General features: G+C 37.0%; 2 protein-coding genes across 6 annotated transcripts in view; both read left to right on the top strand.

Annotated features, from left to right (window-relative positions):
- The window catches only part of LOC111671538 (polypeptide N-acetylgalactosaminyltransferase 3-like), a 7,155-nt gene extending 2,293 nt beyond the window's left edge, over positions 1-4,862 (top strand). For 2 of the 3 annotated variants that reach the window (XM_023428653.2, XM_023428654.2), the window contains 8 exons: positions 683-832; positions 1,144-1,378; positions 1,935-2,052; positions 2,524-2,724; positions 2,822-2,941; positions 3,536-3,637; positions 4,012-4,170; positions 4,295-4,862. In XM_023428653.2, the coding sequence (XP_023284421.1) occupies positions 683-832; positions 1,144-1,378; positions 1,935-2,052; positions 2,524-2,724; positions 2,822-2,941; positions 3,536-3,637; positions 4,012-4,170; positions 4,295-4,408 (1,199 nt within the window). In that variant the 3' untranslated portion in view covers positions 4,409-4,862. Of the gene's footprint in view, positions 1-682; positions 833-1,143; positions 1,379-1,934; positions 2,053-2,523; positions 2,725-2,821; positions 2,942-3,093; positions 3,164-3,535; positions 3,638-4,011; positions 4,171-4,294 lie in introns of those variants that run through there. The other variant, XM_087179954.1, reaches the window with a different exon arrangement.
- Positions 4,863-5,448: 586 nt separating this feature from the next.
- On the top strand, positions 5,449-16,484 carry g6pd (glucose-6-phosphate dehydrogenase). Of its 3 annotated transcripts, none has more exons than XM_087179955.1 (13): positions 5,449-5,485; positions 8,334-8,455; positions 10,674-10,711; positions 10,850-10,958; positions 11,209-11,426; positions 11,732-11,890; positions 13,053-13,178; positions 13,475-13,568; positions 13,861-14,047; positions 14,135-14,370; positions 14,875-14,951; positions 15,171-15,263; positions 15,344-16,484. In XM_087179955.1, the coding sequence occupies exons 1-13, from the start codon at positions 5,464-5,466 to the stop codon at positions 15,432-15,434; spliced, it is 1,572 nt and encodes a 523-aa protein (XP_087036081.1). In that variant the 5' UTR covers positions 5,449-5,463; the 3' UTR covers positions 15,435-16,484. The 3 variants fall into 3 exon arrangements, with proteins under 3 accessions (XP_087036081.1, XP_023284429.1, XP_087036082.1); XM_023428661.2 differs by lacking the exon at positions 5,449-5,485 and adding an exon at positions 5,524-5,682; XM_087179956.1 differs by lacking the exon at positions 5,449-5,485 and adding an exon at positions 7,865-7,924.
- Positions 16,485-19,683: the final 3,199 nt, after the last annotated feature.

The following is a 19,683-nucleotide window of genomic DNA, read 5'->3' as shown; positions in this document are numbered from 1 at the left end:
CCCCCCCCCCCCCCCCCAGTAAATAATCTTACTTTATTTCCATGAATATCTAAGATAAGTCATTCCATTAATATGGGCCAAAACTGAATACTTCACTTGCACATAGATATAACCAGTACTAAGCACTGGCACATACATGCATACTATCATGCATATACACAAATACAGAGAATATGCATGTATGAGTATGAGGGTATATGAATGTGTATGAGTACGTATGTATGTTGGCACTTCAAGTATGATAATGTGTATAAGTTCATGTAAGTATCTGTGTATATGAGTATGTATATATGTGTGTACTTGAGTATGTTTGTGTATGTGTGCATAACTATGTATGTATGTGTGTGCTTGAGTATGCATGTATCCGGAGGGCTGGAGGTTGCTACCACTAGATGGCACACCAACCACCAATAAACATGAAAGAAGAGGAGTGAAGAGTAATGGCACAAGTGGAGGCAAGATGCATTGTGGTGGTCAACAGTGCAGCTCATACTGAAGCTATCTCTTTGCTGCAGACTCTGCTTGCCTCTCCTTCTGTGGTCAATGCCATTGCAACAGCTGTGGAAAACAATAGTAGTCAAATATGAAGTGCTGTTTATCCAAATGTGGAAAGAGAGCTATATGGGTTATTTTAACCATCAGCGTCACACAGTCACAAAGTTGTTGAGTCCTCTGTCTTTAGATTGCCTGAAGACTCGCCTCGATGAATATGTGGAGCAGCTGAAGATAGTACGTGTGTTACGACAGAGAGAGAGGAAAGGCTTGGTCACAGCCAGACTGCTGGGAGCGCAGGCTGCACAAGGAGAGGTCCTCACCTTCCTGGATTCTCACTGTATGTATATCCTAACATTTTCATACAGGGTTCAGTTGGTTCTCTGCAAGGAGAAAAACATGAAGGTTCCTCAAATACTGTATAAGTTGTACAGCATGTATTTTATCATCTATGATAAATGGAAAACAAGCAAGAAAAATGTTTATCTGTTTTTCCTAAAGGTTAGGCATTTAGTAGAAGTAAATGGTAGAGGGGGCAAGTGAAAACTACAGGGTGGCCTAGAGTCTCCACATTCAACCAACAACTTCCTAGTTACACCCCTGACTGCGATAACTGTTTTTACTGAGTAACAGATAAATATCTCTTCATAGGTGAATGCTTCAATGGATGGCTGGAGCCTCTTCTAGCTCGGATAGCAGAGCAGCCTACTGCTGTGGTGAGCCCAAAAATTGCCAGCATTGACAGAGATAATCTAAAATTCAGTAAGCCACGCCCTGAAATGCATCATTACATGCGAGGGAATTTTGACTGGAGGCTCACGTTTGGATGGGAACCCATCCCCGAAGCAGAGAAGATCCGAAGGAAGAATGAGACATATCCCATCAGGTACATAAAAGTATACTGACACACGCACACATGCTATATATAACTGGAAAAGCAATCATCTTTTATGATAGTATTCAAATCTTCCTCAGATACAGATAGAGATTGACAATCACTTGAACTGGCTGATAGCCAACATGACATTTGGATGATATTGTCATGAGCAGAAATATTACGACTGTGTACGAGAATGAACTGTGCAAAGTGAGTCAGACTCATGACCCCTGATTTATGGTTATTTAAATAGCACATGTAAAGGTTTGGCGCCATTGTTGATGAAATCGCATCAAATTCTGTGGGATTGCTTGGAGCTGGATTTAAGGACACCCAAATATGTTATGCACCCAGTTTAGTGTTCAGAGAAGGAAATGAGAAGTGCTTTAAAGGTGCTGGTAGGAAGATTAAAAAAAAATGGTTAAGTTAAGCTAAAAGCTGACTGACTGCTGGCTCCAGCTTCATGTTTAGCATATTGATGTGAGCAAATAAGAGTTCCCAAACTGTTCATTTAAATTGAATTATTAATGGTCATTGACAGTGACTGATTTGTCTGATTTTGTAGAACACCTACCTTTGCTGGTGGCATCTTCTCTGTATCTAAATCATACTTTGAGCATATGGGGACTTACGATGACCAGATGGAGTTCTGGGGAGGTGAGAATTTGGAGATGTCCTTCAGGGTAAGAAGTGTTTTTCAATATATATAGACGAGTGATAAATTAAAGGAAAAATCTGAGAAATTAGTGGAAAAACAAGATAACAATGCCCCCATCCACATGGCACGAGGGGTCACTGAATGGTTTGATGAGTATGAAAACGATGTGAATCATAAGCCTGGCCTTCTCATTCACCACATCTCAACCACATTGAACTCCTATGGGAGATTTTGGACCGGAGTGTTAGACAACGCTCTCCACCACCATCGTCAAAATGTCAAATGAGGGAATATCTTTTGAATGAAAAGTGTTCATCCCACCAGTAGAGTTTAGAGACTAGTTGAATAAATGACAAGGAGCAATGAAGCTGCTCTGGTGGTTTACCTTACTAAAACACTTAAGGATTGTCTCACCTTCAGTTTGTCACCTGTGTCTATATGCTTTACAAAGTGATGCTAGCTTCTCACCTTGTGCTGTGTGTCCTCTCCAATGTAGGTCTGGCAATGTGGGGGTCAGCTGGAGATTATTCCTTGTTCTGTTGTAGGGCACATTTTCCGCAGACAGAGCCCCCACAAATTCCCCAATAGCTCCTCTATAATAATCCGCAACCTGGTCCGCCTGGCTGAGGTCTGGCTGGATGAGTACAAATGGGTCTTCTATCGTGCAAACAGAATGGCTGCTTTGGTTTATAAAGAGGTTAGCACAAATGCACAACCACATCATATGCAGTATATGATCTTTAAATGCATGCGTCCCCACAATGTTGTCTTTCTTTTGTGATTTTGTTCTTCAGAATTCATTTGGAGATGTCACTGAACGTCATAAACTCAGGGAGAGATTAAAGTGCAGGGACTTCTCTTGGTACTTGAAGAACATTTACCCAGAGGCCTACGTCCCTGACATATATGGAAGGGTGAGTTACTTTATCAGCATTTCATTATCTCTCATTAGTTGATCATCTCTCTACAGTTTGTATTTCTAGAACACACGTGTGCTATCATTTTTGAGACATAGGTTTTTGCAGCAGAGCCTTAAATAAAATACACTGCATTTTCCCTCTGTCAGTTAAGCCAGACCATCCGACCTTTTCATATAAGATGCAAGAGTGACTGAGGAATTTGTCACCTGTGATAAGGTGTGGCACACCATGAGGCTTGCATATGCACAATATTACCATAATCAAGAACAGGCATAACATAATAGTTTGTTTGTCAGTTTACCTGCCAAATATGATTTGCTTTAAGAAATAAGTCTGTCCCAATAATTACGTGTCACAGAGAGTCAGTGTGAAATGTAATCATTGTAGTTTATTTCAGCTTAATGTTAGATTGAGTTGATTGGTATTTTTAACTACAGAACATACTCTCTTATTTTATCTAAAACTTAAAAGCAAAAATGTCATATACAGTACATTATAGATGGAGATCCAGACTGTTTTTAAAAAAAGGAATCTGGAACAATGGCATCTGTTAGCTGTCCAGTTACTGGAATTTTTTTTTTTCTGCAGTTGGAAAACATTGGTTTGAAGTGCTGTCTGGATGTGGAGAAGACAAAAAAGCAACAGAAGTCTGTCCAAAAGATCAACTGTAACAATACGTGTGGAACACAGGTACACTAACTTCTGTTGGGTCAGTGGTTCCCAAACTGAAGGTCACAAAAATCTGATGGGTCACCAGAATAAAGGGAAAAGGGCATAAAGGAATAAAGGGAAAAGAAATTGTGTTCTATCACACATAATTGCGTTTATAGTTTTTGATTTTTTGTTCCTTAATTCTTGCTCTTTTCTTGGAAAAAAAAACCTCAATACTATCTGCTTTTCATCAGGAATATGCAATCTAAAAATGAAATGAGGGTTAACAGGAGGGTTGGGAACCAGTTTTAGATCAACATATGAATTTAGAGTACACTTTTAAATGAATTGATCAATGAATTGAGATCATTCTTATCCAAATTAAATACAGTGTTTATCTGTGTGATTTGTAGTATTTTGAGTACACCCCACAACATGAAGTATGGCTCAACCCTGACAATGAGATGTGTTTACATGCAAATCCTGGAAAATCTCTGGTGTCTGTTGAACTGTGTCAATTGAACGGAAAAGTATCTGCACCACCACCTGAGCAAGTGTGGATCTTCACACAGGTACAGCATGCGTTTCTGCAACAACTCGTGTTATAATTCTGTTCCTGGTTGTTTTAAAATCTCTAAATCTAACTGACTTAATTATGTCAGATTCTTATACAGTTTGCGTTGTTATTGTTTTCAGACAAACCATCTGAAGAATCCCTCATCAGACAAGTGTTTGACAGTGGCAAGAGGACAGGTGATCTTGACGAAATGCACATCAACCAGACTCAGTCAAAGCTGGATCCTCATCTAACTTTATTCATGTGTGTATGTGTGTAATCCTGCCAATAGGTTAACTCCAGTGCAAGATTGGGAATGAATCCACAATCTTGGATACAAAAATGTTCAATTGAAGCTAATATGAGGCTTCAGAGTCAAAAAAAAAAAAAAAGAAAATCAAATGATATCTTTCAAAGTTACAGTCTTTTTAGCACAAAAATCCCTGTTTCTGATGCTATCTCTTCTCTGCAACTCAGAAAGGAAACACTGTCTGTCTTAACATAAAGAGGGAATTGATAAATTGAGACTGCTGAAGCCCCATATTAGCTTCGGCTGAACTTTAAAAGGCATTTTGCACAAAGTGAGTACTGATTATAGAAACTCAATTTATTTTAACTTCATGGTTGTCCAAAACTGTAAGGTTTTTTTTAGAATGTTTCTTGTTGATAAACTTAGTAATTTTTTAAAATAAAGATAAAACATTTGAATTGTGTCTTTTTCCTTTCCATATATTGTTTTGTTTTTCTCATTATTATCCACATTGTTGGAAAGAATGAACTGCACCCCCTGTACAGATTTCATTAAATCTGTTTATACCGTCATTGTGGGCAAAAAGCAAGTCTTCATAACGTAAAACAATAAATGTTCGAGTGATAACATGTTAGGTTAGGAATAAAGTTATGTTTAGGTGTATAGGGTTAGGTGTAAGGATTGGGGTTAGGCAATGGTTGTGGTTAGAGCATGGGAAGATATCTGAGTAGGCCAGACAGGCCACTGACATCAGAGAATAACGCTGCCATGAAGAAATTGAGAAAAACTTAACTAGGCCTTAAAACTAAACTCAGTTGTCTGTTTATTACGTAGGCCTACATCTATTTAAAACTAATGCAATATATTCTATAAAAGTCATGCAATAAATCCTGTTTGCAATGTTGACACGGTTAAGGGCTATTGATTCAACTGTATTGTCATTTGAATTTGAACCATTGTGTGTTTGTGTGTATATGTATTTATGTGCGTTGAGAGAGGAGGCGGAGGGTGAGACCACGCCCCCGTGTAGGGTCGGTGACGTCACTGGATACGACGGTGATGGGAACTCGAGCGAGCGCTGGTGAGTTTCTCTCAAACCAATAAAATCTCTCAATTCTGCTTTGTCACTTCAACAGGGAAGTAGGCAGCACTTAGGCACATACGCACCACCAGCCACGACTGTTGTCTGTAGCTCTGTGTGAGTGTGTTTAAAGTCTGTCCAGTTGCCCGGGATCTGTCGGGGTTTATCTGCCAGGTTATCATCACGTTAACGGACCTGTGAGTAGTAGCAGCGGTCGCTTTAACTGTGTAACTTAACCCTTTTTTATGGTTGCATGATGTAGCTTGTCAGTTCTAAGCTAGCAGTGTGTTGCCTGTCAAGTCATGTTGTCATAACAGCTTGTGAAGCTAAGAGCTCGCGACAGGGCGGTTTTAGTATTAGCCCAGCAATACATACAGCATACAGCCGGCGAGATAAAGCTGTTGAGTTCAGTTTTAATAGCAGCATAATCCCCCTGGATGTTAGTAGCTAACTATCCACGATGCCATGAAGGGACAATTCATGAGCAACGAACTGTCAGCCCGTGTTATCATGATATGTTAGCCGAAAGTACCCAGCTTCATCACGGTGTGCTGCAGTAAGGTTTAGCCCTCTAAATACGGGATTTGGTAGAGGATTTGACTAATATCATTATAGTTTGTTGTTTGTGTTTCAGGCTATTTCTGGGAGCTGTTGTGGCCATCAAACAGCAACTATTTTTTTTTTTTGAATAACTGAATCATTGTTTAAGTGATTTAAAAAAATAAAATCCCAAACATTTGAATGTTCCAAGTTCTCAAAGGAGAGAATTTGCAGCTTTTTAGTATTGCTTACAAAGTGGCTAATTATTTATTTATTTTTGTAGTGTGGACAAAGTTGGACAAAACTCAACATCAGATGGTGTCAGCTTGTGGACTAGATCATCGTGATAGGCATTTTCTCACTGTTTACTGATTTTTTTTTTTTTTTTTTTTAACAAACTAAATGATAAACCAATGAATCGAGAATGTTTAATTGTGTAATGTGTCATGTGTACTGAGTGCCTTTTCTCTATTCTGTACCAAGAACAAATTCCTATGACTGTAAATTTTAAGTGAGAACATGATAATAATTGACAATGAAAATAATCATTAGTTGCGACCTTGTATGCATTCAAAACTTACATGACTATTGATGTTCATCAGTTTCCAAAGAGCTTTTTAGCTTTTTTTTTTTTTTTTTTTTTATCATCAATGCAGATTACAGACTCACTTAACAGTGAACATGAAGTCATTAGTGCATTTATTTATTTAAGAAAAAAAAAGTACTTCCTTATTTGGCTCAATTGAAATGACTCAAAGAAAATCTAAGCAAGAGAAAAGTTCTCTCAAATATCCTCCTCCGTTTCTCTGAATTTTAGACATTGAATGAGGAAGTAAAGAAGGAAGTGGTTTGGATTGTTTGCCTGTTTTAGCTCATTTAAATTTCAGCAAACAAAACTAATTTTCAGACATTTATGCTGTTTTTTATAAATGCTTTGTTTCCTACTGTCAATCCATTGAGCTGCAACTAATGATTGTTTTTTATTATTGATTTATTTTCTCAAGTAATCAGTGAAGCATAAATCAAATGTCAGAAAATAGTGAAACATATCAACCCCAGTTTCCCAGAGCCCAGTGTGATGATGTTTCGTCTAAATTCCAAAAATATTCAGTTTGCCATCATAGAAGATTAATCAGCTTAAAATATCAGAAAGGGGTGAAAAGTAGTTCTGAGGTAGCGTAGGCAATAGGCTTGTTTTGCTCAACCAACAGTACAAAACCCAAAGATATGAAATATGCAATGATGCATGTGGCTTTGAAAAATGACTAACATTATCAAAATTTCTGAGGAGTCATTTTGTGTCAATCCTCTAATTGATTAATCAACAAATTGTTTCAGCTCTATTCAGTTCATTTTCATAGGGTGTGAAAATCTTGTTGCGTACACTTCAAAATTACTCGAGTTGTTGTCGTGAACATCAAGTCAGCATGAATTTTGTCAGTGTAGACCTTTTCAAATCTGAACATCATCACCTAAACTGTATTAGTACACAACTATAACATTACATTGACAAATATGAATTCAAACTTCAAACCAAGCCTTCCACAGGCAGCTTATGCAAAACAAAGGGAGGTACGAGCTCTACTTGTTGCTTTTATCTTTAGTCTATTTAAATGCAATCACTGCCTGAAATAGGAAAATAGATCCAAATCTCTAAAACTGTACAGACTGTTAACAGAAGTTAAACATTAGTTGTATTTAAGAAGCTAAAACATTTCAGGACATTGCTCTTTCTGTCTTTCTTTCTTTCTTTTTTTGTTGTTGTATGCAAGACTATATCTCCAACAGCCAAATGTTAGGTAATTTTCTGAACAGTGTTGTTTTTTACATAATTGTCAGAGGTACCCACCAGGTCACCTGACCACACCTCAGGCACAAGAGGAGCAACACACCTCTCAGGTGTAATCACGTTACCTTAACAATAGACTATATATGCTACCTTCTCCCCTTTGTTCTTTTTTTTGACCCTAGCCGTGTTGTGTGTGCCCTATCTCCAACCAGACAGGCCTTCCTTTGTAAAAACGAATTTACAAAGAAAAGCAAAGAAAATAAAAGTGCTTTGCATTTTGAACTCTTGACTCCTGCCTCACCTGTGAGTCTCTCAAACACAGATCAGTCTACCCACTAGCCATTACGTGATAGCTTAACACTAATTTGTATGTTGAGGTATTAGTATATTGCTGTTGTGGTATGGTAGCAGTCTGTGTTTTCCTTCTGGAAGGTTTGTTTAACATGTAAAAGAACATTTTTAACTGGATTATTTTGTTTATCATCTTTTTTTTTTTTTTTTATTTCTTTTTTTTTATAGAGAAAATGAGCGGCATCCCCCTCTCTCGCTCCGAGGTGTTTGGGGAACTGAGGAAGGAGCTGCATGAAGATGAAGAGTTCCGTCAGTCTGACGTTCACATCTTCATCATCATGGGAGCATCGGTGAGAGCAGGAGAACATTACCCAGATCAACACACTACCACTACTGGCTTGCCTTTTTCCCATAGTGCATCCTGGTGCCATCTCTTCCCCAGCTAAACTGCACATACGCACCTGACTGGTCTGCAGTTATGCAGCCATACACAGGAAGCTGCGATGCACTATATGGTCTGATAGTTTTCTATCATAGCCAACATTAAGAGCCAGGAACATTTAGTGTAGCCAAGTTAGGCAAGATTCTTTTTGCCCAAAATTTCAAAGAGAGTGTGTTGAAATCTTTAAAAATACTGCAATAATTGCACATGGTCTGATTAAGGAAATGTTGAAACTGATTTCACTGACCTTCTGCAAACAAGCAGAACAAGTTATCTGAGCTTTCAAAAGGCTGGAATTGAGACATTGAATACCTCAAGGTTCCTCTTTACTTATCATTTCAATAGTATTTCGTATCTCTAACTGGTAAACTCATAGTTTAGTAAAAATTATCAAAACCAGTGCTCAAAAAACTAAACCAGAAAACAAAACCAGTAATCATGTAAAGATTAAAAAAGAATACAAAAGAAAATTTTAATTCCTTACTTTGCTGACCATAAGCACATTTCATCTAGATTGTTTGCTGTATCATGCAGACTTTGTGTGAATAAGACAGAATGTCATAAAATGAATATTTTAATTTAAATTTGGCAATATCTGATTTGAACATAAACTAGTACAGTTCTCAGTAGTTAAGTTTGTGTTTTCTTTCAACGCTTCCTGTTTCCTCATACTGTAAGAACTAAAACCAGTTCAGGCATTCTGGTATTTTTTAGGTTGATTTCCTTCTGTCTTTCTTAATGTTTCCAAATGTGGGTTCTATAATTAAAAATAAGACTTAACACAATTTTACAGAAGCATGGTTGTATCGGTGAGAATGTGTAAACTAACACCCAAACTGAGCAGAAGTTTTGCTTTCACTGCACAAGACACAATTTCTGCAAAATCATAACCATTTTAGAACCATTTAAAATTTTAAAACCATTTAAAATCTTAAAACTGTTGCAATCATATGCGAAAAGATGGTTTTGGTTGAGCTTATCTTGAACATCTAGCCAGGCTACGCTTTTATCTGGTAATTCATTTGCTCTGTCCTTGTTTCTCTTGGACTGTTTGCTGTTGGGAGCAGAGAGTGGCGCTGCTGCTGATTTTTGCAGTGTCACTCAGTGTCAGCATTTTTCTTTCAGTGTGATACACAAGCAGGTCAGGGGAAGAGCTGGGCTGGGCTGTGTGCAGCTGTTTGTTTTATGCATTTGTTTGATGCTGCAGCTGCTTAAATTAGTGTGCAAGCTACTCGTTTTTAATTTTATATCCTAATAGACCTTTTATGTTTATTCCTAAGTGAATGAATATAGTCACACCGCATTTTCAAACATTTGCTCACTGCTACTAAATCAACAGTTATTGCTGTTGATGATATGAGAGGTGTGACTGAGTGTAGCAAGTTAGTTGTTTATGTTGCAGGATATTGTGCATACCAGATCAGTTCCAATGAGTGACAACAGAAATGTTCAGTTCCTCTTGTCTACAGTTATTATTTTAAACACATAATCTTAAACAAAGTAGCAGGGTTACAAATTGAGGAATTCCCTGCTGAGGAATAGTGTTTTAAACAGAGATGTCAGTATTTGATTTAGGCCAACAGTATACTGCCATGGGAATTAATTTTAATTAAATTGACTTCTAATGTCTTGGTACATGGCACAATTCAAACTTTTATTGATGGATTTCTGACACTAGCATGCACAGCCTTTATACAGTACAATGTACTGTACAATAATTTCCTTGTCTTGTGAGACTTGTTGAACACTATTTAAAGGTTACTGGTACATGCTGTTGTAATGGCACTAAAGCAACAGGTTCTTCAGCATTACTTCAGTAAGCAACAGGACAGTCTTTTGTCTCCAAGCTGTCGGTTGGTGTTTGGCACTCGCATCCAGAAGGATTACAAAAGCTGCGCAATTCTTAACTAAGCTAAAGCAGCCTACATACCTGTTGCTACACATTGTGACCTGCAATACTGCAGCACCCTGTGACTTTAGTGCAGTGGAAAATAATTATGACATAGTGCACTAATTAAATAAGCAGCACACTAACTTAAACACTGTATCAGTTGTCAATGATAGTGTAGATAACCTATATATTTTAAAGTGAAATATTATTTCTCATTGTTTGTCTCCACCTCTAGGGGGACCTAGCTAAGAAGAAAATCTACCCAACTCTTTGGTGAGTGAACCTCTGACCACACTGAAAGGCTTTTACATGGATAAAATAGCAGAGGCTGATGAAAGATACTACTCTAATCTGGGGTGGAGCCTTTGAAGTTGGGTGTAATGAACCTTATATTCCTCTTTTCTCTCCCAGGTGGTTGTACAGAGATGGCCTCCTCCCTGAGCAGACATATTTTGTGGGCTTTGCTCGCTCTGACTTGACAGTAGATGTTATCAGAACTTCTTGCATGCCATACCTGAAGGTAAAACATCTTTCTGTATGTATGTATACACACATATATATATATATATATGTGTGTATTATTCATCAAGTGCAGTAAATATCAGTGTATGAATGGATAGAGGAGAGAGTCAGTGTTCTGGGGATGTATGTATATATACTGTGTGTATATATGTATATGTGTATATATATATATTTATATATTAAGTTTGCATTTTAAAAGACCGTAGTTAATTCCATGCATACATAAATGTTCTCAACCTGTGGCCCAGGTGCTGGATACAGAAGCAGAGCGGCTGTCGGCCTTCTTCAGCAGGAACACGTATATCAGTGGGAGATATGCTGATGAGGGTTCCTTCTCCAAACTGAACACACACATCCTGTCTCTGCCTGGAGGACCCGAGGCAAACCGTCTCTTCTACCTAGCCCTGCCACCCACCGTCTATCACGATGTTACCAAGAACATCAAACACCACTGTATGAGCACAAAGTTAGTGCACACAATTCTCTTACTGTTGCTGTGTTACACTGTTTACTCATTGTTTTGCAAGTGTCTGTTTGTAAATTGTCCACTGTCCTGTTAGAACTCAATCTCTAAAGCTTCAGTGATGTCCATTGGTGTACTGTTAAGCATGTTGCATGTACAGCTTAAACCCAGTTGTGTCCCATAAATAATCCCATTAATATGTCATTGTTGTGATGAGTATGGGAAGAAGAACACAGCATCAAGCAGAGTGGACAGGATTTGAGATGTTGATTTTCTTTTGTCTGTGGTCGTGCCTGTATGTTGTGTAGAGGCTGGAACAGGGTGATTGTAGAGAAGCCATTTGGACGTGACCTCCAGAGCTCTGAAGAGCTGTCCACTCACCTCTCCTCCCTCTTCACTGAAGAACAGATCTACCGTATAGATCACTACCTGGGCAAAGAAATGGTGCAGAACCTCATGGTGCTCAGGTAAGAGAACCGTCTTCAGATAAAGTTGCTTTTCTTTTTTCTGCTCTTATTTATCATATAAGCCTTTAAATATTATGATTATTCTCTATTCTGCAAATTCTGTAAATGGAATAAAGTTTGCTGGTTAAGACTCTCTCTGAGTCTCTGTAATTTCAGAGCCTCACCTGAAATTATAACCTTTTATAATCTATTTTTGACAATAATTATTACCAAATAATTATTTAAAAATGGGGCCAATAAAACAATAAACTAAATCTCACCCATTAATGGCATATATATTAAGAACATCCAATAGAGTGAAATGTAAAAAATGTACTGGGTTAAATACTGTATATCAGATTGAGCTAAATTTAACTACACCACCAGAAATATGGAATAATATACTGTATTACACAGAGTGTGGTGTTGGAAAGTACAATCAATTTTTTTAACCGCTGTTATTCAATCAAGTATTCAAATGAGAGTGCATACAATTATTTCACACCCACATATTCTTTTCCTGTCCAGTTTTGCAGTAATATAGGACCAAAGTTACCATACCATATGTCAATGCACTCTCTTCTCTGGATCAAAGGGAGTACTCAGTTCAGACCCCTTCACTTTTTTTCACATTTTGTTATGTTCTAACTTTATGCAAAAAAAAAAAAATATATATATATATATATATTTAAAACAGAAATATCCAAATCCACCTTTTATTTTTTAAGTGCAGAGGTGGGGCCGGATGTAGTCATTTGGATTTTTATATTTCTTGGGAAGTCATTATTGTAAAGAAAATAAATAAAAGGATTTCTAACTAAGAGCCCATGGCATCCTGATAAATGAAACTTAAAACACAGTACTACCAGCACATCTTTCATCTTAGCATTGTTGGTATTTCTCCCTGTGTTGTGATTTTTTTTTGTGTGGAGATGTTTTTTTTATTTATTTCAACCTAAAACAATGATCTGCTGTTTAGTTAAGGTAACTTTAATTATGCAACACTTCAGCTTCATCTGGTTTGGGTTTGAAAACCCCCTATGAATATTACACAAAGTAAATAGAAACTGGCCTCTAGTAACGAACAAAGGGGAAGATAAATGTTTATGCATGTTGTCATGAACAGCTGTCTTATGAGCTGCATGCTGCTGAGCAGAGAACGATTATGTGATGTTTTCTGCAGGTTTGGGAACCGAATCTTTGGACCAATCTGGAACAGAGACAACGTGGCCTGTGTTGTCCTCACCTTTAAAGAGCCATTTGGCACTCAAGGACGAGGAGGCTACTTTGATGATTTTGGCATCATCCGGTGAGGGGAAAAAATCTCTAAAGTTTGTCTTTGTTATGCAGTATTAAACTTTCATATTATACCACAGTGTATTAAAACTATTAAGTGTTTATAAATGTTAAATTAAAGTGCTGAATAATCATTAGTAGCTTACTGCCCTGTTGATGATGCATGGGTTTGACAGTGTTGTTTGAACAGTACATACAGAAAATTAGTAGCAACACATGATCAGTTATAGTGTAAATTAACATGATCACATCCATCATATTCTCCTTTCTGTCTTTTGTGTGACCACCTGTTCCCCTTGTCATGGTTAGTGATGTCATGCAGAACCACTTGCTCCAGATGCTCTGCCTGGTTGCCATGGAGAAACCAGCTTCCACCAGCTCTGATGATGTCAGGGATGAAAAGGTACAAAACCATCTCTCAAAGACCAAAAACACTCAACACCACCCCCAACACGACAGATATGGAGATATACAGTATATTAGAGTTTACTGTAAATGCTTAAATAGTAGCTGAAGCCTTTATTTACCTCAGTGTCAGAGAGAACCAGGATGGGGACAGGATAGGCCTTTATTTTAATTTCCCCTCTTCCCCAGTTAATGCAATTATTTAAATGCTGGCTTTTATACGAGAGTTTACATTATATGTGGAAAAAATACACAACATTTGTTCTCTCACTATATGCTCTCTCTTGTAGGTGAAGGTGCTGAAGTGCATCACTCCAGTGTCCTTGTCAGATGTGGTGCTGGGTCAGTATGTCGGGGATCCAGAAGGTGAGGGAGATGCCAAACTGGGTTACCTTGATGATACCACTGTTCCTAAAGGATCAACACAGGCCACCTTCGCCACCGCTGTGCTCTATGTGCACAATGAACGCTGGGATGGTAAACATCAAAGAAAACCCTTTACAAAACTCTTCACAAAGTAAATATGTATATAACAAATAACTGCATGAAATTCTTCCTCCTCAGGCGTTCCTTTCATCCTTCGCTGTGGAAAAGCTCTGAATGAGAGGAAAGCGGAGGTACGGCTGCAGTTCACAGATGTGCCAGGAGACATTTTTGGAAAGCAGTGTCGCAGGAATGAACTGGTGGTGCGTGTGCAGCCCAACGAGGCCGTGTACGCCAAGATGATGAGCAAGAAACCTGGCGTTTACTTCAGCCCTGAGGAAACTGAGCTGGACCTCACCTACAAGAGCAGATACAAGGCAGGTTCAAGTTTATTTATTTATGTACTCTATGTACATACTGAAAAGGAAACTAGGGCTGCAACTAACAATTATTTTATTATCAATTAATCTCAGTTATTTTCTCAATTGATCGTTTGCTATAAATAATTTTGGAAAATAATGAAAAATGCCCAGAATAATTTCCCACAGCTATTTGATGTATTCAGATTGTTTTTATCCAGTCAGTCCATCCATCAGTCCAAAAGCGAAAGATATTCAGCTTACTATCATATACAACAAAGAAAAGCTATAAATCCTCACATCAGTGGAGCTGGAGTCAGTAATATAGTTGCCAATTACGCTTGACGCTAGACAAACAATTCATAATTAATGGATTGTCTGTTGACTGGTCATGTCAGCTCTAAAGAAGACCCTAACTACAGCTACTGATTTAAAATTACAGCAAAAAGAATGCTAACAATCTATCTACCGTGTTTTTCTAATTGAAAAAGTAGAGAATTAAAACTCATGTCTTGTTTTCAGGATGTGAAGCTTCCAGACGCTTACGAGCGGCTCATCCTGGATGTCTTCTGTGGGAGTCAGATGCACTTTGTCCGCAGGTCTGTCTTTGTTTTCCCACTACTCTTGTCTCATCTTACTACCTGGAAACTAAACCTGTCTTTTGTAATGACATGCTGCAAGCGCTTCATGTGAGGTCACAGTTCTGAACACTAGATAGCGCCATGGTGCATTGTTTCTCTGCCTCAGCATGACAAGCATAGCTTTGTTTTGTTGTTTTTTTTTACCTTCACTAAATATTAAATTGTTTGTCTCTGCAGTGATGAACTACGGGAAGCTTGGAGGATCTTCACGCCCCTCCTTCATCAGATAGACGGAGAGAAGCCGAAGCCTATTCCATACAAATATGGAAGGTAGGAAATGTTGTTCACTATGTCTTTAAATAGATGATGAATTCAATAGAGTTGAATGTTATTGTTTTCTTTTCTTTCAGCCGTGGCCCAACAGAAGCGGACGACCTTGCAAAGAGAGTTGGATTTCGCTATGAAGGCACTTACAAATGGGTCAACCCACATAGACTGTGAATTGTGATGAGATGAGGGAGGAGTAGATGTAGGATAGTAGGAGGGGTGCAGCGGGGTAAGTGAGCCACATCATGTTCCAATACTGGAGTGTCTTTGAAGAAAGAAGTGTTTCCACTGTGTGGATCCATCACAGTAGCAGCAAAGAAAGAAGATATTAAAAAAAAAAAAAAAAAAGTATTTCTCAGGTATAGCAGTTACTCCATGGAGCCAGTTCATCAGACAGTCAAAAGACAATTATGAATATAGGCTGTCATCAGTTTTTTCCTGTATATTCACAGCAGCTGTCCTCATTTTAATTTAGAGGTGGGACCAAGTCAGTTGGAGAAGGAACAAAAACAATTTGAATCAGGAAATTTTTGTGAAAAAAAATAACTGTCTGAACTGGCTCCATGTCCCCGTCTCCTTTAATTAGGTCTTAATTTGTCAGGATGGTAAATGGAATAACTGTAACGTGAACAGAGCAGATCAACAACAAAACACTCAGCTGAGTCATGCTCTCCCAGTACTGTACTGTACCAAAGAATGGTAACTGAACACAACAGAGACGAGGAACAGGAATGATTGTCCACCAGCTGTCACTCTGATAACCATTGTGATTGCAATACCTTTATGCTTTGACTGCATTTAATAATCATGCTTAGTGAAATTCATTTTTTACAATTCCATGCTTTTTTTTTTTTTTTCTTCCCCTGCCTGGGACCAAGGACATGATGGCTGTTCACGGTAAATATACTCTGTTGTTTATAAAGGGCAATGCAGGCAGTTTTGCTACAAAGCATTCATACTGGAATAGTCTTAAGTGTCCTTCTGGACGAGCAAAGTGTGCTCTTTTTCTTGTTTAGTAGCCTCCTCTGAGCTTTATTTCCTTTTGTTTACATTTTTCCAGGTTTATTTAAGTTGTTTTTTCAAAATATCCAGACAGCAGCGGTGTCTGCCACAGGTCAACAGTGAATGTCTTTGTAATGAAGAGCTGTATAATGCTGTTAACTGCACATTCATGTAAAGCTAAGCTACATTTCCACACCTTGTAATAAACTAGTTTTGCTTCTGTTTGTGTGTTTGTACTGGTGGTTTCTTACTGTTTCACTGAAGCCACTAAGTGACATGTTAATAGGTATATGTTTAGAGAAGCTATTTTAAACTCACTTGAACTTTAAATGAAAATCTTGAATGCAACAGTTGATCAGTTTGGGAAATATGTATGTTTTCTTTCTTGCTGAATAGTTAAATGAGAAGTTTGATACCACTTTTTGTACGCTAAATATAAAGCCGAGAAGGTGCTTAGATTAGGGTAGCACAGAGACCTGAAGCAGGGGGAAACAGACCATCTTGAAATGGGATCACACCAGCCACGACATGATTAAGATATTGAGTTCTGACCCATAAGTACTCAGTAGTAATTACTAAAAACTTATTACAGGAGTACTCAATACTCCTGGGTGAGACCCCATCCATTTTCAAACTCAACCTTTATTTTGATCTCAACTACATGCCTGGTCAATTTTGTGACTATCTCCACGGTTGTGACACTGTCACAGGGACAAAATCCAAAACACTCTGAATAACACCTTCTATACTGCTGAGTTGAAAGATTCAAGCTGGTTGCAAAAGACCATTATGTGGCTAAAAGGTTTGTATGTATCATTTAACAAGATTACACAAATCATTAATAATTCTATTCCAATTATTAAAGCTAAAGATTACATCACTAAATGTGTTAATTTTGAATCAGTCTCAAGTGAAGACGGCTTTCATCATATGTTTAATCTTTACTTTCATCCTCCTATAGCTACAATCCTTTGTCTATAGAAGTGCAGCATCAGTTTTTTGTTCTTTGTTAGTCTGTTTTCATTAAAGGTTTTATGTGCCTCTTAAATACACATATTTGAGTAGTGAAGTGCAGTGTGGCATACTCATAAAAGGTGCCCTGTGGAGTTATAAATATGTATATATATGAAGCCTAAATATTTTTTTTTAACACTAAGACACTGGACTGCACAGCCCTGTTGAGATTTATTAGGCTGTATTATTCTTTATCAACAATTTGGGTGATTGTTGCTCACTGCTTTTAACTATTTGCCTATAGGCCTACTATTTAAAAAATCAAAATCTAGTTTGGATTCACAAAATAAAGTTTGTGAAGTGGCTGCATCTACTGGTGTCCCGCATCCTACCTGGAATGGACATGCTTCTGACAGATGCGCCAGCTGACAGTGAACTCTCATCCCCACTCCAGTTCTCATCACTATGCTAAACCTAGTGTGTAAAACTGCGATCGCTTGCTCACTCTCTCTCTCTCTTCCTATTGTAATATGACATGTTGTCCCACAGTGAGAAGGTTCTGGGTTCAAACCCCGGTCCTGGGGACTTTCCATGTGGAGTTTGTATGTTCTCCCTGTGCCTGCTTGGGTCATCTCCAGTTACTCTGGCACAAACACATGCACATGAGGTTAATTGGTGACTCTTAATGCCATATGACTTTTTAATGCGTTACTGTACTATGACTTTTTATGCCTTATCATACTATGACATTTTTTAAAAATGTTATGCCTCAGTGATCTATGATGTTTTTTGTTTTTTCTTTGCCATTTTTATTCTTTACTATGCTATGACATTTTTATGCCATACTATAATGTTTTTCGACATTTTTATGCCTAACTGTGCTAGGACTTTTTATGCCTTTCTATATTATGATGTTTTTTGCCATTTTTATGACTTGATATACTTTGACATTTTTATGCCATACTACACTATGACATTTCTTGAAATTTTTATGCCTTAATATACTATGAAATTTTTTGATATTTTTATGCCTTAAACTATTATGTTTTTTCAAACATTTTTATGCCTTACTATCTTTTTTAACATTTTTGAGCATTACTATATTATGACGTTTATCAACATTTTTATGACATGATATACTATGACTTCTTATGCCATACTATACTATGACATTTTTTAACATTTTTATGCCTTACTGTACTATGATGTATTATGACATTTTTATGGCTTACTATATTTTATGTCTTAACATACTATGACATTTTTTGACATTTTTATGCCATACTATACTATGACATTTTCTGACATTTTTTTAAATTACTATTTTATGACTTTTCATGCTATACTATGATGTTTTTTTTAAACATTTTTAGGCCTTACTGTACTATGACAATTAATGACATTTTTTTTAGCTTACTATACTATAACTTTCTATGCCATACTATACTATGATGTTTTTTGACATTTTTATGACATGCTATACCATGACGTTCTTATGCCTTACTATCCAATGTGGTTTTTAGGACTTTTTATGCCTTACTGTACTTTGACGTTTTATCACATTTTTATGGCTCACTATACTATGACTTTTAATGCCATAGTATAATATGACATTTTTTGGCATTTTTATGCCATACTATACTGTGACTTTTTTTCACATTTTTATGCCATACTATACTATGACATTTTTTTTTTACATTTTTATGCCTTACTGTACTATGACGTATTATGACATTTTCATGCCATACTATACTATGACGTTTTTTTGACATTTTTATGCCATACTATACTATGACATTTTTTAACATTTTTATGCCTTACTGTACTATGATGTATTATGACATTTTTATGGCTTACTATACTATGACATTTTTATGCCTTAGCATACTATGATGTTTTTTGACATTTTTATGACATGCTATACCATGACGTTCTTATGCCTTACTATCCAATATGGTTTTTAGGACTTTTTATGCCTTACTGTACTTTGACGTTTTATCACATTTTTATGGCTAGCATTTTTTAATGCCATAGTATAATATGACATTTTTTGGCATTTTTATGCCATACTATACTGTGACATTTTTTTCACATTTTTATTCCATCCTCTACTATGACGTTTTTTTGACATTTTTATGCCATACTATACTATGACATTTTTTAACATTTTTATGCCATACTATACTATGACATTTTTTAACATTTTTATGCCTTACTGTACTATGATGTATTATGACATTTTTATGACTTACTATACGATGACATTTTATGCCTTAACATACTATGATGTTTTTAGACATTTTTATGCCATACTATACTATGACATTTTCTGACATTTTTTTGAATTACTATTTTATGACTTTTCATGCTATACTATGATGTTTTTTTTAAACATTTTAGGACTTTTTATGCCTTACTGTACTTTGACGTTTTATCACATTTTTATGGCTCACTATACTATGACTTT

Source organism: Seriola lalandi, unplaced genomic scaffold (genome assembly GCF_002814215.2).
Source record: "Seriola lalandi dorsalis isolate HSWRI2012SDOR001 ecotype SW California unplaced genomic scaffold, Sedor1 jcf7180002054884, whole genome shotgun sequence".
NCBI classification, from domain to species: Eukaryota; Metazoa; Chordata; class Actinopteri; order Carangiformes; family Carangidae; genus Seriola; species Seriola lalandi.
The sequence above is the reverse complement of the archived record's forward strand: the minus strand, read 5'-3'. Positions and strand labels throughout refer to the sequence as shown.